Source organism: Macrobrachium rosenbergii, chromosome 7 (assembly GCF_040412425.1).
Source record: "Macrobrachium rosenbergii isolate ZJJX-2024 chromosome 7, ASM4041242v1, whole genome shotgun sequence".
NCBI lineage: Eukaryota > Metazoa > Arthropoda > Malacostraca > Decapoda > Palaemonidae > Macrobrachium > Macrobrachium rosenbergii.
This window is the reverse complement of record NC_089747.1, coordinates 26,737,834-26,760,325: the sequence shown is the minus strand read 5'-3', so window position 1 is coordinate 26,760,325 and position 22,492 is coordinate 26,737,834. Positions and strand designations below refer to the sequence as shown.

At 45.4% G+C, this 22,492-nt stretch overlaps 1 protein-coding gene across 6 annotated transcripts in view; it reads right to left on the bottom strand.

The window, feature by feature from the left end:
* The window catches only part of LOC136840251 (cilia- and flagella-associated protein 298), a 297,225-nt gene that overhangs the window by 133,748 nt on the left and 140,985 nt on the right, over positions 1-22,492 (bottom strand). For all 6 annotated transcript variants that reach the window (XM_067106876.1, XM_067106878.1, XM_067106877.1 and 3 more), the window contains one exon: positions 758-886. In XM_067106876.1, coding sequence (XP_066962977.1) covers positions 776-886 — 111 coding nt within the window. In that variant the 3' untranslated portion in view covers positions 758-775. The remainder of the gene's footprint in view (positions 1-757; positions 887-22,492) is intronic.

Sequence of the window (22,492 nt, the reverse complement as noted above, 5' to 3'; positions counted from 1 at the left end):
AGTCAAGTCTAGAGAACAAATTTGACCCCTACAAGATGTGCAGAGTGTGTGCGGATCATAACAGGCTTTAGTTAATCTACTATTACAGCCTTTGCTGCAATACCTAAAGCTCTGGGAACTAGAATCAGATATTGCTGACAAGTCAAAAGTCAACAAAGCCTAAATGTCTAAGATCAGTAAAAAAAAAAAAACCGTCAAGATCAGTAAATTTGGTCTGAAAAGAACCTGATGCTGTCTAATTATGCCGGCTACCATAAAGAGAATACTTCACCAATTGCTGTAAAATACAATCAACTGAGAAGCAAAGAATTAAAAAAAATCACTGCTGCTAATCACTGCTGTACAGCCAGCAGAAACATACTGAGCTCTTTGCTAAGCTGGTTCCTCTCTAACCCCGAAAGTGGGCGGGGTTAGTTGCCTAGCCAAAACAAAGGTAACGCTACCATGAATTTCAAAATTCTAGCTGCTGATTAGTTGAAACTTATAGCTATGTAACTACTTGGTAAGCTGCTTATATAAAAAGTATCTACTCTTCTACATTATTCACAAAACTGTTTTGATTGCTTATAATATGCTCCAAGTCACTAACAGCATGGCTGAGAGCTTCCTTAAGGAAAAAGGGTTCAGTCTTGTACAATTAGTGCAATATTACATTCACAATTATTCTCCACTCACAAAAAATCAGAATGAATCAATTATGAGCAAAATTTAATAACTAATAAATAGGTTTAAGCAAACAGCTGCTATATTTACAAACCATTTATATGACACAAGATCAATGGGGTTTCCATGAGATATTGTTTAATCCTTGGAATGACCGCTTAAGCTGGTTACTGTCTGCCCAGGGAGAGTCAAGATATGAATCATCCTCCTCCTCTTCCAGATGCTGTTGAGAAAATTTACAAGAAGTTGTTACACTGAGAGAAGTAAATGGAGTACTAGGCAATGAGTTTACTATTTACTTTTTTTATAGTAGTACTGTCGGCTTTTAAAAAACTAAAATATAGCAAGATGTCTAATAAAATCTACAAAATATATAATAATTTTGTCAACAATTTTATAACATTCACTTCACTTGTTCCTCAACAAATGGCAGGCAAGGTTAACTGAATACTATGTACTTAACATATATTACAGATAGGTAAAAGCTCCCTACCAGGGAAATCATATCTCACCTGCCACCTAATGTCATATCACAAGAGAGTGTGTGTGTGTGTGTGTGTGTGTGTGTGTGTGTGTTTTTTGGAAGGAAGACATCCAAAAAGATTAAGATCTGTACAGTACTTGTTGAATATAGAAATGATTCTGATTTTCTACATCCCATAAAACATATAACATTCCTGCTGGCTTCTTCAGGGAGGAAATGCTCCTCCAAGGATAGCACAAAACCCTTCAACTTACTTCTTTCCTCCATCTTCCATTCCTCTTCCTCCTGTAAGTGCTACAACTTCTATGTAGGTTAGCACAAGGTCTAAGAAACCTGACTATGACCTTTTGCCCAAGTACGAAGCAGCTTCTATGGGAGGTGCTCCATCAGCAGCTGTGTCACCTTCCTACCCATCTGATAATGATAATGACATTCCAGTACACATTAGACTTCACAATCACTGGAGTACCTGCAGAAGATCTAGCCTACCTTGAATATTCTGGGTGGTCCCTCTTTTGCGGTCTTCCTAAATAATGTGGTGAAGGAAAAGAAGGCCTTACCCCTCAAGCTTTCTTCTGAGGTAGTTTCTCACGGGTCTCCTGCTATCTTGGCTTTATCAACTGCTACAAAGGAAGGGGGTCTTCCTGTTCCAGTAGAAAGAGCCATCAGCATTCTTCTTCTTTCATGCTGTCGGACTCATCTTCCTCCTCCTTGACTCCTGACTTTCTTCCACCATATAGGTGGGAGAAGTAGGGGAAGTCTAAGGCCTCATGTAAGAAGTCTTGGAAGACTTCTTTCTGCGCTCCCTGCTCAGGGGAGAGTGGGGTCACACAATCATCTGGTAACCTGTGTACTTCAGGTAGGGCTGGTTCTATAGTGACAGCTCACTTACACTCTAGATCTGCTCCTTGTCCGATCATGAGAACTCAAGCTAACACTAGGATGAGGCTGTGCATGTGCTTACTCTGCCCAACCACGATCAGACATTTGCGAGAAGGCAAGTGCACCAGACAACCCTTCTCTCTGCAACTTCTGAAGGTCACACTGAGAGGGGATTACACAATCGCTCACTTGTCTCAGACTCATTCTGTGGATCAGGGTCATTCTGGCTATGGGGGAGGTTCTCCTTCTCAGCCTTCTTTGGGAGGCTATAAGAGGGAACCTGCACTGTTCCCACGCTCACACACTCACAGTCTACAAAGTGTGTGCAATCTGAGTGCTCCCACTCCAAGGAGCCGTCTCCTTTGACCTCTTTCACATCGTGATCTTCTGGTTACCATCTATCTTCTGGCTCAGTGGTTACTAATCTTCGAAGCAGGGTCTAAGTCAGAACAGGATTCTGGCAGGAACCTTTTCTCCAGTGAGAAGCTTGTCTGGATCAGTATGACTCTGGGAATGCCTTGGTGTGACTCCTTCTTTAGCTGAAGAGGGGGAAACTCATGTCCCAGGGGATCCAATGGGACCAGATGGTCCTGCTCCTCTGGAACCCCTGAAGGGCGAGTTACAGCAGTACTTTACAGGGATTATTTCATTCATCCCTGAGCAGGATAACCTTGCAGAGGCGTCGGCTTCATACCAGCTGACCGTCTCATCACCAGCCAGAGCTGATCTTCCGCAAGTTCATGGAAAACGGCCAACATGAGGACATTGAACAGTCAACCTTGATCTGGTTTTGTCAGCAACTGGCAGCTGGTAAACACGGAGTTGCCAAGATGAAGGCTGCAGTTGTGAAGTTCGCAGACCTGTCTGGGGTCGCACATTTTAAGGTGTTCAAAGGTTGACTGTTTTGATTCAAGAGTCAACATGGGCTTTCTAATGAAAAGACTCCTTGCGAAGCTCTGAATACTTCTGAGAAGGAAACAGAGGAATTTCAGCTAACGGATATTCTCTTTGTTGATGCTGATGTGCCAGGTTCATCCAGCAAGGAATCTGAGGTCTATCTGCCCTCTAGACTTCAAGGAGGTACAGGACCTTGATGATAATGTGGTGTTGGAAGAGTGGGGAGGAGGAGGAGACTGGTAAGCCTCCTCACAAGTTTGGACAACAAATGCAGTTTCGGGACCACACTCAGGTAATTGAGAAAAAGTTATTTAATTTGTAAGTCTGTTATTACAGCATTTATGTTTAAGTAAATAGGAAAAAGAAAGTGATATTCATTATCTGGTAGTGTAACCTATTGCACTGTGTGTTGCATATGAGAGAAAATGGGGTTCTACTATTTTTTCAATGTGTATTTATACAGTATATTTTGTTACAAATAAGAAAATATAAGCTCTCTCAATTTCCTTTTGGATCAAGTATGATGGCTGTTATTTATAAGCATACTGAATGTTTAAGCTTACATGGTATTGACAAGGTAGGAGGAGTATGGGTTCAGAGTTGCTGTTTTGCGTCTGTATAGAGTTTTTATTTGCCCTTGCATATTTATAGTAAATCCCCGTATTCGTAGGGGATGCGTACCACAACCCCCCACGAATAGTTAAAATTTGTGAATAATTAACACCCCCTCTAAAATGCTTATAACTGCCTATCTTGAAAATTTAACTACCAAATGTATACCTTAAACTAGCATCCTACATCAAATACAGGCGGTCCCCAGTTTTCTGACGGGGTTCCGTTCTTCATGTCGTAACCGAAAATCGTAATAAGCCGGAAAATCGTCGAAAATCGTCAAAAATCATAAGAAAAACCTTACTTTTAATGCTCTGGGTGCATTGAAAACGATGTAAACTGCATTATTATTGAGCTTTACATAAAAAAAACCTTCAAATTATGATTATTCTGCCGTTTTGGGGCCATATTTCTTCCGTCGGATCGGCGTGCGACGCGTCGTAACCCCGGAACATGCGTCGTAAGCCGGGAAATAATTTCTGATGAATATATTTGAAAAGCGTCGTAACCTCGGAACGTCGTAAGCCGGAACCGTCGTAAACCGGGGACTGCCTGTACACCTTAAACTATTATCCTATTACTGTATTAATCTTTGAAATGATATTAATATAATTTCAAAGTCATCTTAAACATTTTACTCTTAAAAATATATACATATGTACTTCTAACCCTTCCAGCCAATAACAGAGAGAGAGAGAGAGAGAGAGAGAGAGAGAGAGAGAGAAATCTTTTGACACCCTGTGGGCAACGATTGACACATCTGACAGCTTTGCCCTTGCCCCTCTCTTCAAAGGTTTCTCAAAAGATTGGGAAATGATATTTGTTTGTTTAAAATAACAGACAATTTAATATAGAAATGGATAAATTTTGTAATCACACTTATATTACTATTATTATTTCTGAGTCCAGTCCCGTGTCAGCCGGTGAAATTCCATTACAGCACGAATTTCTAGGTATAACAATGCTAGATATACCAGAGAAAAGAGCTTTCAGAAAGCTGGGGTTACTACCCCCAGTCGATCGTCTTTTAGAAGACGTCGGTATAATGAAGGGTGAGTGAAATACCACTACCACGGAAATATACTCGAAAGATCTCTCCTTATCAAAACCCCCGAAAAAAGAGCGGTGAGCCGTTACAGCTCCCACACTCAACACCCGCCAGGACGGCGACACCAGCGCCACCTACTTCATTCCATTTTCTAGCACGTGATACGTTCGCTTCTTTTGTGGGCTCGTCCCTTTTTGGATTGTTTTACATCACCTACAATGGCTTGAGCACCTTTTCCATCTCTAAGTTAAGTACCATCTTCTTGTGGGGTTTTGATCTGTTTTTGGCTGTTTTGGTCTGTATTTTTTCTTAAATATGGGGATCTTCTTATGGCCACGGCGTCCCCGGTCAGCCATGTCGACGCAGGCGACTCCTTCTGTTCTTTTCGGTTGGAGTTTTCTCCTCGTCGCTATATTTATAGATTTTAGCCCTTGAATTCCTTCCTGGTGGTTCCGTGCGGTGGCTCCCCCTCCAATTTTAGTTTTTGTTTTACATTTTTGGCCTGTCGGCCTCTCTTAGGGTGATGCTCCATCCAGTACCCCCCCCCACCAGGTTGGGTTCTTTTTCATTTAGTCTCATAGGCTATTATGTTATACTTGAAGATGGTGCTCTTCTTTTAGTTTTAGTATTTTTAGTTTATTTTGTTTATTGTTTTTGGTTGTGTGGTTTACCTCTTGTGGGCCTCCCCCCCGAGGTAGGCTACGCTTCCTGTGAACGTAATTTTATTTTGATTGTTTTTATATGATGGTTGTAGTGTGGGCTCCATCCCTTGCCCGGGGTGCGGAGATCAGGTTGAGGGAGTTTTGGTTGCTGTTTCCTCCGGGATCGTTTTACGGGGTCAGAGTGAGCCCCTTAGTCCTCTTCCTCCAATTTTGGGGAATCGAGTTCTTTGGATGTGTTTCCTCTAGGCTGTTGCCTACTTATCCCCTACTCGTTCCTGGTTGGCTCTCGGCACAAAATTTCTCTCCCTGTTGGTTCCTCCTCTCCTTTTACACCTTTCTCCTTCCTAACCTATACTAGGTTAGGTTTATATTAGGCTACGCCTAGAAGGAGTTGGGCTTTGGGCTGTGTAGCTCCCTGGAGTAGGCTACCCTTCCAAGTTCATTTGGAAGGAAGGATGCAGTTGAGCAGGGTGTCATGTTTCTCCTTGTCTCCTGTCCCCTTCCGGGTAGCCTTCTCCTCTTCTCACCCCCTCCTCCCCCTCAGCCTTGCGACTCGTGCGGGGTGACGCTAGATGGCGTTTTTCCGAGTCAGGGACTCCTCCTATTGGTAGAGGGATTCGCCCTCCCATACCGTCCCCAGCTTCGCTGTGGTGGGGTGGGTGGTTGCTTGCTCGAGCGTGTTGAATCCTGTCTCATACCTCTCATCTCCCCATCGAGCTACGAAGTTAGGGGTGAAGGTGTGGCCCCCGTCTTATGTTATAAACATAGATCCTTTACCCGCTTGTTTCTCCGGCGGGAGGTGATGGGGATGTTTTCATCATATAGTTTAGCGGACTCCTCCGGTCTCCGGACCAGTGTTACCATCAATTGTTATTTTTATTGTTGATTATTGTTATTATTATTTTGTTTTACCATATACGTGATTCGGTCCACACCTGGGCTCCGCCGTTATTTTCTGGCAGCCCTTATGGTTGGTTCCTGGTTTCTCGTTCCTTCATTCCCCGGAGTCTTCCGGGTCTGAAGCCTTACCTTCCACTCTGTGCATTTAAAGCTTATTGGCCCAGTTTATGTTGGGGAGTTCTTCTCGCCGAGTATTCCGGTTGCAGTTGAGTTTCCGGCCTTGCCCGACTTTATTTTGCTTAGAGTGTGAGGTTCATGTACTTTTACCTTTACAGACTGTTCGCTGTGAGGAGCAGGGTGTACCGCCTCCCTTCAACAACCCTACGGACACGTAGTGTGCCGGACCCACGCTGGTTGTGCGGTCCGACTGGACGACCTGGTTGTTTGGCACCCTGATGGCTGTGAGGTTTGCTTTGCTCTCCTCAACCATCCAAGATGAGTTGGTAAGTGAAAGTCTTCTTTCCTCCGGTCCATGCTCCTCATGCGTCGTTGTTTATTTTCTCCGTCTGACTTTTCATTCCTGACTAACTGCAGGTTTCTTGCAGGCGGACGAAAGCTTCCAAGAAGTCTGCCTTGGAATCCCTCCGGGCCTGGGTGGCTGGGTTCGGCAGGAATGTTCTGTCGGGAAGCCCTACGTCCTCGACGCCAGGTTGAGGACTTGCTTTACCCGGCGCACGGGTGGCGGCTGCAGTGCCAGAAGAACTTGCCACCCTATCATTCAACAGATCCGTGATGCGACCCAGCCACCTCAAGTGGACATCATGTACGCCGAGGTCTCGGGAGGATGTTGCGCCCTAAATCTCGACTTGGAACCGATGAATACGGAGCAGGACCAGGTGGTAAGTGGTGAGGTAAGAGAGGATATTGGGGCAGGGCCCCCTTTGTTTGACTCCCCTGCTTCATCTGTATCTTCTTTTGTAGGTTTTGTGAAGTCTTCTTCTTTGGGTGATAGAGCTCCGTCTGCTATCCCCAAGTTGAAGACTTCATGGAAGGCGAAGGGCTACAAGTCCTCGACTTCCAAGAAGGCATCGCCTTCCCCCCGTCGAAGGCTAAGGTTTCAGGACCGGTAGCCTCCGGGAGTAAATCTAGTTCCTCCGGCAAGGTGCGAGTAAGAGGGCTGCAAAACCAAGCCCTCTCGCCAGCCTTCTTTTGATGCGCGACAAGCCCTTGCCACTGAACTGTACAAAAAAGTTCACGGAGGACCTAGATTCTAGGTTTGAGAAGATCTCAGATAAGTTTGCCAACTATGACAATATACTGGCAGGTTTGGCTCATAACCTAAAGGCAGAACCGCAGTATTCTATCCCCGACACTGCGGACCTCCCGCCGTTTGATGTCGGAAACCCTTGGCGGTTGCACTCCGGGCCATCCAACATGATGGCAAACTTACCTATTAGACGGTCTGGGCGCTGAGACGGTTGGAGGAGTTGGAGTTCTTCCCCCGATCTCTTGCCCCCTTATCCTGGCTTCGTAAGGCTTACTGAAGAAGCCTGGATTGATCAGACAAGGTACCTAGGAGACTGTCATCATCCCTAGAGACCAGGCTCAGTCGGCTCTCCTGCGCACTCTGACGGAGTGGCAGGCAGTGAACACAAAATTGACCCCTTTCAAGGGCAATTTCACGATGTTCACCCTGGGAGAAGATCTTCCCACTCCTTGCATGGACAAAGTTGCTCTGGCTACGGCCCGAGCATGCTTTGACGGTAATCCTCCTCAATTAAGGAAACAGACCCTACTTCCCTGGTATTCCCAGGAAGTAATGAGTTCTGGTGGATGCCCGTCCACTTTCACTGTAGGCAAGCTGGACCCTCTTTGCGCTTCCTCGCAGTTTAGCGAACAGCTCCCTAAGCTGCCGGAATCTTTGTTGAAGGCGGAGTTTGAGGCCCGGACTAAGTTAGCCCGGTCCTTGAGCTCCGGCTGTCTTACTGAGGCTACTGCCGTCTCCGGCTCGGACGAACCATTTTTCCAGGTCCTAGCTAAGTCTTTCCTGGCGAGCTTCCAGTTAGACTTGCATGAGTTTATTATGGCTAGACTGGAGTGCAGAAAATTTATTTTTACTGACGCTACAATCCGCCACGAGAGCAAGCTCATTAAAAGCTCAATCTGGGGACCTAACCTCTTCCCTGAAGAAGAGGTTACATCCGTCATGTCTGAGGCTACACGGGCCAATCAGAGTCTGCGCTCGGTGGGGAATTCCCACTTATAAGCGAAAGACCCCAGAATCGGCCGGCCCCAGACGAGAGGAGGAAAAAGGTTCAGGAGACATAAGAGGCCCCATCAGGCGGTGGTTCAAGGCCGTCCCGGTCTCGGCAGTGGCCCAGCCATCTACCTCTAAGTCCCAACCCCAACAGTACGTGTTGGTCCAACCAGCGGCGCCCTCCTATGTATCCTCACCAGCATACAACCCTACATATGAAGGCCGTGGATTTTTTCACGGCCTCAATAGGGTTGCAAGGGGAGAGAGGGTAAGGCCCCCACAGAGGAAGACCTAACACCACCCCAAGAGGAAGACCTGGACGTGGTAGAGGGAACAAACCCGCTCCCTCCCACTGAGAGAACGCAGGTAGGCGGTCGCCTGTATTGGTTCAGGGACCAATGGACCTTCAGCCCTTGGGCACACAGCATTGTGTCCAAGGGACTGGGGTGGAGCTGGATCAAGAATCCTCCCCCTCTAAACAGATTTTACCAGCCACCCACACCAATCCTACAGGATTATGTAACAGAATTGCTCAACAAACGGGCAATAAAGAAAGCAAGGCACCTAAAGTTTCAAGGCAGGCTATTCACTGTCCCCAAAAAGACTCCGATCAGCAAAGAGTGATCCTGGATCTGTCGCGTCTAAATCTCTACACAAAATGACAAGTTTCGCATGCTTACGTAGCTCAGGTTGGACTCTACTTCGCGTGGAGCCGTCACCACCTCTATCGATCTTTCAGACGCTTATTATCACGTCCCCGGTTGCGCGGAACTTCTCTCAGTTCCTCGGTTTCAGACTCGGGAATCAAGCCTACTCCTTCAGGGTCATGCCCGCCGGTCTGAACATTGCACCCAGGATATTCACCAAGCTGGCGGATACGGTAGTACAGCAGCTCGGTCCCAAGGAATTTCCCTAGCAGCGCACCTGGACGACTGGATAATCTGGGCTCCAACTGTTCCCGAGTGTCAAGAAGCCACGTCCATAGTCACCAATTTCCTAGAGTCATTGGGTTTTCAGCTGAACAGGGAGAAGTCCCGCCTGACTCCGGAGTCTCGGTTTCAGTGGCTGGGTCTTCAGTGGGACCTGTCCTCCCACACGTTATCTCTCCCTCCTTCCAAGAGGAAAGAGATAGCATCTCTCACCAAGAGGTTTCTCAAAAATCCGTCGGCATCCCGTCGGTCCCAGGAAAGAGTCCTCGGGTCTCTTCAATTTGCCTCAGTGACAGACCTGCTCTTGAAAGCCAAATTAAAAGACATAAACAGAGTGTGGCGGAGTCGAGCAAACACCAAGCTCAGGGACAAGGTCTCCCTCTATCCTCGAATCTTAAAGACAAGACTGCGGCCTTGGACCACAGTCAGGGCCTGTCCAAAACAGTTCCACTTCAGTTTCCCCTCCGACACTAGTTATCCACACAGACGCTTCTCTAAGCGGCTGGGGGATATTCACCAAAACAGAAAGTACAGGGAACGTGGTCCACAATGTTTCAGCAGTTCCATATAAACACCCTGGAAGCCATGGCGGTCTTTCTAACGCTGAAGAAAATCCGCCCTCCCAATCGGATTCATATCAGGTTGGTGTTAGTCAGCGCAGTGGTAGTTCATTGCATCAACAGGGGCGGCTCCAAATCAGGTCGAGTAAACCAAGTGATGGTAGCTATCTTCTCCCTGGCGAACAAGCACGGTTGGCACCTGTCAACTACCCACCTAGCAGGTGTCCGGAACGTGGTGGCGGATTCCCTGTCCAGGACTACCCCGTTGGAGACGGAGTGGTCCCTGGATGCGGAATCTTTCCAATGGATTTGCCGCCGGGTTCCGGGACTCCAAGTGGATCTGTTCGCAACGGAGAGCAACTTCAAGCTCCCCTGTTACGTAGCCCCCAACCTGGACCCTCAGGCGTTCGCCACAGACGCAATGACAGTAGATTGGAACAATTGGGAGAGGATTTATCTGTTCCCTCCAATAAATTTACTGCTGAAAGTTTTACACAAACTAAGGACATTCAAAGGTCAACCAGCTCTAGTAGCCCCCTATTGGCCGAAGAGCAGTTGGTTCCCTCTCCTTCAGGAACTGGGATTGCGGAGTCTTCGGATTCCCAAGCCCATTCTGACCCAGACAGTACAAACCAAGACTGTGTCAGCTTCCTCAAGGATTCAAGATGCCCTAGCTTTATGGACTTTATAAAGTTCGCAGCCCAAAAAGGAGCAAACATTGACCCTGTCAATACTCTGTTTTTAGAATCAGATAAAAGAGATTCTACTATTAGACAATATGACTCAGCAGTCAAAAAGTTAGCCTCCTTCCTGAAAGCATCTGAAGCCAAAATTATGACGACTAATTTAGGAGTTTCCTTCTTTAGGTCACTGTTTGAGAAAGGTCTGGCTCCGCCACTATTACCACAGTCAAGTCGGCATTGAAGAAAGTATTTCTTTACGGCTTTAAAATCGACCTTTACAGATTCCTATTTTTCATCCATCCCCAGAGCATGCGCTCGTCTGAGACCAGTATCACGTCCACATTCGGTTACTTGGTTTCTCAATGACGTCCTTAAGTTAGCATCAGAGTTGGATAACTTCCATTGCTCTTATCAGGATCGGTTAAGGAAAACCTTATTTTTAATTAGTTTGGCTTCAGGTGCTAGAATTTCAGAGCTGTCAGCTCTCACTAGAGGTGATAATTTTGTTAACTTCCTCCCATCCCGGAGAAGTCCTCCTCTCCCCTGACCCTAGATTTTTAGCTAAGAACGAAGACCCACAGGACAGGTGGTCTCCTTGGAAGGTGGTGCCCTTCCTCAAGATCAATCTTTATGTCCAGTCCATACACTTAAATCTTACCTCTCAAGAACTCCACAGAGTAAGTCGGGTCCTCTCTTTTTATCAGGAGAAAGGTGGTACTCTTTCTCTTAATGGTATAAGGCAACAAATTCTGTATTTCATTAAACAAGCCAACCCAGACTCAGTTCCTAAAGTTCATGATATTCGAGCAGTGGCTACTTCTATTAATTATTTTCATAATATGGATTTTTCAGAGTTATCAAAATATACGGGTTGGAAATCACCTCTAGTGTTTAAACGCCACTATTTAAAATCACTCCAAGCCCTGAAATATTCTACTATAGCAGTGGGAAGTGTCATCTCCCACCTTAAATAATTATATCCTTTCCTTTTCCCCCCCGCCCGCCTACCTCATTTGCTTCTCTGCTTATTCTCCTGGTTGTTTATGCCTCACTGCCTAGCTCTTCATATTGATATATTTGTATTTGCTGATGGAAAAGTGTAATCTGACTAGCCATAATTGTTTTTCTTGCTTATGGGTACTGGACAGTTTTGTTTGGCTCCATGTACCCCAGATATTTGTGTTTGTTATATTCATTAGTCTTGTCTCTTACGTGTTTAGCCTAAGTTTACATATATAGTTTTAAGGTTGTTTTTGCTTGTTCTGTGCACATTTCATGTTTCACTACTTTTAAGTAATTTTAAGGTTTTGAGTTTTTCCCCATCATTTGGGGACCTCCATTGTTTTGTAGTGCTAAGTTTGTTGGTGTGCCTTAAAATTAAGTTACCTTACTTTTAAGTATTCTTGCTTCATGGAAGAGATTGCTTAATTAAAGTTATTTTCGTTACAATTTGCTTTTTCTTCAGATTACCCTCCTTTTTTCCAGTAGTAGCAGTCTTGGCATGATTCTCTATCACTATTTCACCGGCTGACACGGGACTGGACTCAGAAAAGGGATTTTGACAGAGGAAAAATCTATTTCTGAGAAGGTCCCGTGTCACCCGGTGACCCTCCTCAATCAGTCTAGTACTCCCCCCTACTTGCACATGCCAAGTCTGGGGTTAGTGCTAGCATGGAATGAAGTAGGTGGCGCTGGTGTCGCCGTCCTGGCGGGTGTTGAGTGTGGGAGCTGTAACGGCTCACCGCTCTTTACGGGGTTTTGATAAGGAGAGATCTTTGAGTATATTTCCGTGGTAGTGGTATTTCACTCACCCTTCATTATACCGACGTCTTCTAAAAGACGATCGACTGGGGGTAGTAACCCCAGCTTTCCTGAAAGCTCTTTTTCTCTGGTATATCTAGCATTGTTATACCTAGAAATTCGTGCTGTAATGGAATTTCACCGGGTGACACGGGACCTTCCTCAGAAATAGATTTTTCCTCTGTCAAAATCCCTTTTTTTTTTTTTTCTATCACAGTCATCCTATTCGACTGGGTGGTTTTTAGTGTGGGGTTCCAGGTTGCATCCTGCCTCCTTAGGAGTCCATCACTTTTCTCACTATGTGCGCTGTTTCTAGTAGCACACTTTTCTGCATGAGTCCTGGATCTATTTCAGCATCTAGTTTTTCCAGATTCCTTCTCAGGGATCTTGGGATCATGCCTAGTATTCCAATGATTATGGGTACAATTTCCACTGGCATATTCCATGTCCTTATTTCGATTTTCAGGTCTCGATACTTATCAATTTTTTCTCTTTCTTTCTCATCTACTCTGGTGTCCCATGGTACTGCAACATCAACAAGTGATACTTTCTTCTTGATTTTACCAATCAACGTCATGTCTGGTCTGTTGGCACGTATCACCCTATCTTTTCTGACACCATAGTCCCAGAGGATCTTTGCCTGATCGTTTTCTATCACTCCCTCAGGTTGGTGTTCGTACCACTTATTACTGCAAGCTAGCTGGTGTTTCTTGCACAGGCTCCAGTGGAGGGCTTTTGCTACTGAATCATGCCTCTTTTTGTACCGGTTCTGTGCAAGCTCCGGACATTTGCTTGCTATGTGGTTTATGGTCTCATCTTTCATATTGCACTTCCTGCATATGGGTGAGATGTTAATTATTATTATTATTATTATTATTATTATTATTATTATTATTATTATTATTATTATATTAGTATTTGAAAATTAGTACTCATTATTAAGTAAATCATTTATTTTATCATACAAAACAAATAAACATACATGTAACCATAAAAATATCTCTCATCTCTTACCGAGATGAGAGAATTTTTATGGTTACATGTATATGTTTATTTGTTTTGTTGATAAATAAATGATTTACCTAATAATAAGTACTAATTTTCTAATATTAATGATTTACCTAATAATAAGTACTAATTTTCAAATATTAATAAGACTAATAACAGTAATAATATAACTGTAATTACAAAATTTACACATTTCTATAGTAAATTATATTTTAAACAAATATCATTTCCCGATCTTTTGAGAAACCTTTGAAGAGAGGGGCGAGGGCAAAGCTGTCAGATGTTTCAGTCGTTGCCCACAGCGTGTCAAAAGATTTCTGGTACTCTCTCTCTCTCTTTCTCTTTCTTCTTTCTTTTTCCTTTTTCCTTCATAAATCATTAATCTCCATCTTTTGATATCTAACATAAGAATAACTTTTTTCTCTCTCTCTCATGTTATTCTCTCTGTCTCTGTAATAATTCATAAATAATTTAACATGATATTTCAAGTATGGACAATCTATCTCTCTCCCTCTCTTTCGTGTTATTCTCTGTCTCCGTAATAACTGATAAATAATTTCACTCTCTTAAGTAAGGACAACCCTTATCTCTCTCTCTCTCACTTTCATCTCTCAAGGATTCGCAAACGTCAGGTTTCTGTGAAAAAATTGCGTATGACAATTAGTTAGGTTCCAATGAAAAGTTTGCGTGTCTGTGAATTAGCGCAATTTCGAATCGTGTAAGATTGAGGTATTATTGTATACTCGGGTCCCCTTCAGATTCCTCTGACAGCAGCAGAAGCTCACCCAAAGGTGTGGCCTTGCAACCCATGCCTGAGCTGGTCATTGTGACTTGCGAGCCTCTCCAGCCCACCACGATCACTTCCTCTCTTTCCCAGTCCTCTGTAGACTTGATTATGAGTAAGAATTCTGCCATACACCAACTGGCTGAAGAACTCAAGGAACTGTGACAACTCATGGTAGAGCTTACAAAGAACATCCCTGCTTCAGCTGTCAAAGAAGCCAGAGAAGGTGGCACTCATATATCTTCCTAGAACTCGGTTCCACTGAGTTCCCCTACAAGTCAAACCATCAACCTAAAAGAGGTCCACGGAAGAAAGGTCATAGGCACAGAAGACTCCAGGCAGCCTAAAGAGAGCCACTGAGCTCTCCTCACACTAGTGCCAGGTTTTTTCCCCTATGTATTTTCCTTATGACTTTTTAATTTAATTTCTCCTTGTAATATTTCCTTTTACCACTTTGATAATTTTTTTTCTCTCTTTTCCTTCATATCACTTAATTTAATACCTTCTCGGCAACCTTGCCATTTCATGAACTCTTTTGTAAAGCCTTATAACAGTTCTTCATTTCTGCTTTGCCTCTCGCTCTGCCAATGCAGAGTGAAAATTGCCAGATTGTCCAGTAGTATGAGTCCTTTTGACTTCCCTTTCAAGCCTACAAAGGCGTGGTACATTTTAAGTTTTTATAAAAAACAGTGCCATTACGCCCTTACCACATAGGTGCTGCATATGGCACAGGACATAACTGTAGATATTGGCAGATGCTCCTGCCAGAGGAGTCGCGCCCTCTGACTACCTTCATCACATCCACCAGCCCCTACCAGTGTACATTGAAGCCTTTGGGCTAGAGAACGAACCTAGCCATTTTTCATAGGCTAAGGAATATAATCTTGGAATAATGATCTAATTTTTTCTTAATAGCCATCACTTACTCTTGCATGTCATTTATTTTCCTTTGTTATTTCCTTATAATATAAATTCATTAAGTGCATGACTTATCTTAAAATTTACTTTAGAGTCAATGTTCTAACTCTATTTTGCGTTGTTATTCTAATTCATGATCTACTGAGTTGTCAAATATTTTTGTTTTGAGTTTGATATAATGAAAGAGTAGAGTTACGACCAAATAAATCCAGTAACTGCTCTTCCTGCAGCCCAATATTCTGCAATAATGTACAGTTTATAAATGTTAGAAACACAATTGCACTCGATTGACTAGCACAATTTTTAAGTTAAGAATTAGTGAGATTAAAATGGGGAAGTAAAGAGACATAATGGCTTACTCAGTTGAGTTGACTTATCTGTAGACATCCCCACCAGATTTAAGGTGTGGAATGTCAACTTGAATGGGGAGGTGTCAAGAATATAAGTCACCTCTCCCTCTAAGAGTGCAATGATGCACCAGATCAACTTAATTTACTTATTCCAACTGAAACACCGCTAACAAAGGCAGGTTGTGGGAAAACATCGCCCCTTCCTGGAATATCACTCATTCCTCACCCCTTAAATAATCTTTTAATCCTCTTCCTTGATCTACTGACTGCTCGAGCCTTCTTCCATGTACTGCTTTTTGGAGGCCAAAGAGAAAGTCCCACATGGTTCCCATATGGCTTGCACATGGCCGATCGACAGAGAAAATGGACTGCCAATCAAGCGACGATACTGCCATCCGGAATGAGGAAAGACGTAATCCTTATGAGGGCATAAAAGGATGGACAATAACCTGCGCCCTCTCAGAACTTGGGTAACCAGAGAAATGCCCAGCCCAGCACTCCAGACACTTGTTCCTTGTCTCATCTGCTACATCAGAGCCCTGATCCTTCCCATGTGGCTGCTTTGAGCCTGAGTCTTTCTTTGTGGTGAAAGCCTCTACTTCATGCCCTCCCTGCTGGTGCTGAAGATGAGGTCCCCTGTCTCCAACGGAAAGGTACAGTACCCGAAGCGAGGTTTTAACCAATCAAGAATCTATTTTATTCTTCTACTCAATTTATTTTCCTTTCTGAAGTGTGATCTTTTCACAAGACCTGATCTGTTTAGTGCAGTGAGTAAATATTCAAAATTCAAGGGTATACCAGTGCCTAGAATCGAGTTGCTTTGGCACCTTCTGTGCAACCCCCTAGATTCCCTAATTACGTTACCTATGTCCGTGTAAGTAACCGAATGCGTTCTCATTTGCAGACACTTGCTAGCTGTGGAATCATCTGTTCACTCCTGTGCTTGTGCCATGGTTATAACCACTGCCCGTCACCCAACAGCGTTCTACAAAGCAGATTTTTACCCCCATTTCTGTTATTGTGTAAATTACTGTAAATTTAGTTATTCGACAGGAATCTGTTTCACTTGTCTGGTTTTGTGAATTCCCCATTCTCCTGATTTACTTTGTTAACTGTAAATATAAGTGATTTTAAGTGAACTCAAGTGTTTATCTGAACTTTCCTGTTGAAGTAAAGTCTTCAGCTTAGTTTTCTCTTATGATGTTTACCTGAATCCACAACTGCAGTCAGAATTGAAACCCCCATGGTTAAAGTTCCACATTCTTCCCCAGGTAAAAATCTAATTTCTGGGTTCAACCTGTGTCACCCAGTGAAATAGTCCATTAGCACTGATTTCTAGGTATAAATATTGCTAAATATACCAGAGAAAAAGCTAACCATAATGCCAGGGTTACAACCCTGGATGAACACCACTAGATGGTGTCGGTATACACAAGGGGTGAGTGGTTGCCACACCACAGATCTTTGTCCTATAGATTTCTCCAATCTCAAAACCCGAAAAGGGGAGGAGCCGTTCCAAAACCTCATCCCCGTACCCTAGCCAACCACCACCCGGCCGCCATCTTCATTCCAATTTAGCACGCCTTCCTAGATACACCGTGTTTTTCCTTGGTGTTGTTTTTGTTTTTCTGCATATTCATCATGTCATCCCATCAGGAGTTTCCACCATCTAAGTTGAGTACCATTTCCTTTTGGTTTTTTATTACCGAGGCATTATTTTTGACTGTTTGTATATTGTTTACCAAGGTAAATAGTTCCACGCGCCGGGCGTGGGCTGTGTCTGCCTCTCTGCCATGCTTGACCCTCAGTCTTCAGCATTTTATTAGCAGAATGTTTCTGCTAGTTTTTATCCAGGCTTCATTCCATTTGGAGCCTTATTTGGAGAATTTACCATTTTGCTGGTAGGAGGTTAAGGAGCCCGTGTCATGACTGATCTAGGCTAGGGATGGAGGTACACCCTCCCCTTTTTCTGATCATAGAATTTTTCTCCCTTTTCTCTGGTTTCCTTCCTCCACCAGCAATTGGTGCCTTCTTGATGGTGGTATTATTATTTTCATGATCATAACTGATGTGTACAAGGATGGATGACATGTCTATTCTTGGATTAGCTTTTGTGCGATTCGGCGTCAGAGGTGGCCATTTTGAGTATCCCCACTTCCATATAACGGATGTTGTTTGGACCTCTCTGACGCTGAGTCATTTATGTATTTATAAGTATAATATAAAAATAAACTAAAATACATCGAATGGTTAACTTTTTATGTTAGTATTCTTGGCGTCAGGTAGTTTTATTCGATTAGGTATATTCTAGCCTAGCCTACTCTCGACCGAAATGGTAATTCGGTTTGAAGGGTTAGGCTAGACAGGATAGGCGCTTTTACACGATGCTCAGACTACCTAGCTCACCTGACCAGGCCGTTTGAGGTTTTGGAGGGAGATGTTAGGGTTTGTGTGGGAGTTCCTCGTTCTCTCTTGGCCCACCTGACCAGGCCGTTAGGTTTTGGAAGGTGAGGTTAGACTAGTGAGGAGTTGCTCTTCCCTTAGCCCACCTGACCAGGCCGTTAGGTTTTGGAGGGTGAGGTTAGGCTAGTGAGAGAGTTGCTCTTCACCCTTAGCCCACCTGACCAGGCCGTTACGTTTTGGAGGGCGAGGTTAGAATAGTGAAGGGTCTCCTCTATTCATAGTCTTCCACCTGACCAGGCTGTCGGTTTTGGAGGGTGTGGCTAGGTTATGCAAGGTTCTTCCCCCCCCCTCACCTGTAGCGCTCATTCTGGCCTTCCTGACCAAGCCAAAAGTTTTGGTTTTGGAAGGTAGGCTGGGATCGAAGGTTGCACGGGTTATTTCATGTATATAGCCTAGTCCTTCTTTACCTGATCAGTTAGTTTTTGGCGAGTGACCTGGGCATCTTCCTAGCAGAGGGAAACCGATTGCTTGCGTTCGGCACCCCCGTGGGGAGGTTTCATTCGGCTTCCAGAGGGTGCTACCCACCCGACTGGTCGCATTTGTCTGGCTTCCGCCACTCTGCTACCTTTCCCTTATCGGGCGGTGTTTCATTTGCTCGCTTTCCACAGTTATAGCTGGAGCGTCGAACACTGTCCCAGGGATGCAATCATGAGTTACGCTATGTTTAGTCTCCGCCAGGTTAGTCGGATCTTTTGTTGTTATCGTCCATGTTACCACTCCGGTGGGTATGGTTTTCGGTTTATTTGCCGTTTTCCATTATGTGGTTTCCGCCCTGGGCGATTGAGAGATGGGCCATATCGAACACCCTTTCGCCACATTACGCCCGTTTCCATAATATGTGACATAACAAGATTTCAGTGGCAAATCACGGCGTAGTACCATAGCGACGGAGTATCTTAGAGTACTTATTTTTAACATAATTAATAGTTAGCCATTCTGTAGCATAACCTAAATTTATTAGTCTGTACTACCGGATTTAATTCCGGCGGGTTTTGCCTGATGACACGCATGTTTCATCACCCATAAATCTGTGTTAAGGTAGCCTATTACCGCCGGACCTAGCCTTGACGTTACTCATGTACTGCCATTCCACTTACAGATGGTACGTTGTCAGGAGCCAGGGTGCACGGCGATTCTCCAACAGTCCTGTGGACACGAGGTGTGCCGATCGCACTCCAGCTGCTCGGTCCACGTTGGGGACCTGGTCGTTTGGCACCCGGACGGCTGTGAAGTCTGCTACGCTCTGTACGAGTTAGTGGTGGATGAGTCGGTAAGTTTTAAGAGACCGCTAACCTTTAGTCTCTTTTTGACTTTAATGACTTATATAGACATATACGGGAAATTGGAGAATATTCTCAGTAAGTCCTGCCCTTTCTTACAGTCTGACCAAATCATCCGTGACTCTTCGCTGTCGACCCTGAAGATCTGGGTCGGCGGATTTGGGAGGAACGTTGCGTCTGGCAATCCTTATGTCCTGTCGGAGGAGATTTGTAATCTCCTCTACCCCGGGGCCCGGATCTCTGCTGCAATGCCGGCAGAATTGGCCGCCCCAATCATCGAAAGGATCCGGCAAGAGACGCAACCCTCCCAAGAAGACAACCTGTGCGGAGAGGTGGCGGAAGAGGTAGCGACCATCAACATCCACCTCGAGCTGATGAGCGTGGATTTGGACCATCAGGTAGAAGGTAAGGTGGTAAGTGAGGCAGGGGGAGAGGGTCTTGGTAGTTCCCTTTTTAGTTCTCCTTCTTCTTCTTCTTCTTCTTTTCAGGGGTTTACCAAACCAGCTATCCTTGGGGACAGATCTAGGTCTGTTATCCCCAAGGTGAAATCCTTAAAAAAGAAGGACTTACCAAAGTCCTCTAGACCTCAAAGGTCTAATCCGACAGCTCCCTCAAGGTCGTCACTGGCTCTTAAATCAGTGGCGTCCTCAAGTAAGGCTACTCCCCCGTCCAAAGGGTCGAGATCCAGGGTGTCTAAGGCTAAACCTCCACAGCCTAACTTTGACCCCGAGGCCTTTGCCGAACTTCTGATGCAGAAGTTAGACTCCAGGGTTGAAGCTAGGATACAAGACCTTTCTTCTCAGCTTGCTTCAAGCTTGGAGACCTCTGGTCAGTCAGTGCTGTCATTGACACAAAGGATGGAGGCCCAGGAAAACTTGCTCTCCGGATTTATCCAATCCGGAGCAGTACAGCACTCCCATGTTGTTCCGGATGCCTCCAGACTGCCCCCTTTGATAAGGGGGAACCCGTGGCGGCTGGCTCTACACGCCCCTGCATAATGATACCCTGACCATCGAGGGTTTGGGCACTCAGCGTCTGGAAGGACTGGAGTTCTTTCCACCCGACCTGGTACCTCCCTACCCAGGCTATGCCAGGCTAACAGAGGAAGCCTGGATTAGATCTGACAAGGTCCCGAAGGAAACGGTTATCTTTCCCAGGGACCAAGCCCAATCCGCCCTGATGCGCGCTCTCACTGACTGGGAGTGCGAAAATACAAAACTACTCCCTTTAAAGGGGGGTTTACTATGTTCTCGGTAGGTGACTCCATCCCTACCCCCTGCACGACTAAGATCGTAGAATTGACTATTCAGGCGGGAATAGATGGCAAACTGCTGCCTCAACTCCGGGAGACAGATCCCACCTCCCTTCTTTTCCCCGGGGATTCGGAATATTGGTCGGGAGCTCCGGCTACGTTCACAGTGGGTAAACTCGACCCCGAGTGTGCCTCCACCTTGTTCAGTGAACAGCTTCCCAAGATTCCGGAGGCCCTTCTGAAGGCGGAGTTTGAGGCTAAGTGCAGGTTGAGTCGCTCCCTGCATTCCATCACCATCGCAGAGGTAACAGCGTTAACTTACCCTGACGAACCTCTGTTCCAGGTCCTGACGAAATCATTATTAGCGTCATTCCAATCGGACCTTTATGACTTTGTGGTGGAGAGACAAAACTGCCGGAAGCATGTCTTCGCAGACGCCACTATCAGACATGAGCCCAAGAGATTCATGAAGGGTTCTGTCTGGGGACCTAACATCTTCCCTGAGGATGAGGTCAGTAATGTTCTGGCGGAGGCAACCAGAGCAAATCAAAGTCTTCGCTCCCGCTGGGGTCTCCCTTTTAAAAGGAAGTCCACCGAGACCTCCGGACCCAACCCAGGGAAAGGAAGAGGTTCAGGTTTTATAGGAAACCCCAGGCTCAAACTGTGCTTCAAGCTGTACCAGTCTCTCAGATCGGACAGCCTTCTACTTCCAAAGCTCAGCCACAGCAGCAGTTCGTACTGATGCAGTCAGCTCAGCAAGCCTCTGCTCCGCCAGCCTTCATAGCGTCCCCAGCCTTCAACGCTTCGTTTGAAAGCCAAGGGGCGTTTCGAGGCTACAACAGGCATGCGAGGGGGAGTAGAGCCAGAGCCGCCTACAGAGGTAGGACTGCATCCAGACCTCTCTGCCGTGGAAGAGGAGGCCGAGGAGGCAGAGGAAGTAAGGCCTCTTCCAATCAATGAGTCTCCTCAGGTAGGCGGGAGGTTATATCTCTTCCGGGACCATTGGACCTTCAGTCCGTGGGCCCACAGCATAGTTTCAAAAGGTCTGGGATGGAGCTGGAGCAGAGGGCCTCCTCCGCCAGTCAGGTTCCATCAACCTCCATCCAAAGACTTACTGGACTTTGTAAAAGACCTTCTTCAAAAAAGGCAATAAAGAAAGTGAGACACTTGAAATTTCAAGGCCGTCTGTTCAGTGTCCCAAAGAAAGACTCATTCTAGCAAAGAGTAATTCTAGACTGTCTCGTCTCAACTTATACATTCAGTGCGACAAGTTTCGCGATGCTTACACAATCTTCGCAGGTGCGGACCCTACTTCCCTGTGGGGCCGTCACCACCTCTATAGATCTTTCAGACGCATATTATCACGTCCCGATTGCGAGAAACTTCTCTCCTTACCTAGGGTTCAGACTAGGGAAACAAGCATACTCGTTCAGAGTCATGCCATTCGGGCTCAGCATAGCACCCAGAATTTTTACCAAACTGGCAGAGACAGTAGTCCAACAGCTACGGGCCCAAGGGATTATGTTAGCCGCATACCTGGACGATTGGATAATTTGGGCATCCAACGCCAAGGAATGTCGAAAAGCAACATTCATAGTGATCAACTTCCTGGAATCCTTAGGATTCCAAATAAACAGGAAGAAATCCCGTCTAGTTCCGGAGGCTCAATTTCAGTGGTTAGGAATCCAATGTGACCTAAAAACACACAAACTGTCACTTCCCCCAGCCAAAAGGAGGGAAATAGCCAAAGCTACCAGGCAGTTCCTCAAAAACAAAAGAGCCTCTCGTCGTACCCAGGAAAGAGTCCTGGGTTCTCTTCAGTTCGCATCAGTGACAGATTTGCTGCTAAAAGCCAAACTGAAGGATATAAACAGGGTATGGCGGAGACGAGCCAACAGCAGAAACAGGGACAAGATGTCTCTAATTCCGCCGGTGCTGAGGAAGAGGCTTCGACCATGGTCAACAGTCAAGAGTTTGTCAAGGTCAGTGCCTCTCCAATTTCCCCCTCCATCATTAGTGATCCATACGGATGCTTCCCTAAGCGGATGGGGAGGATACTCCCAACACAAGAAAGTTCAAGGGACATGGTCAACTGTATTCCGCCAGTTCCATATCAACAT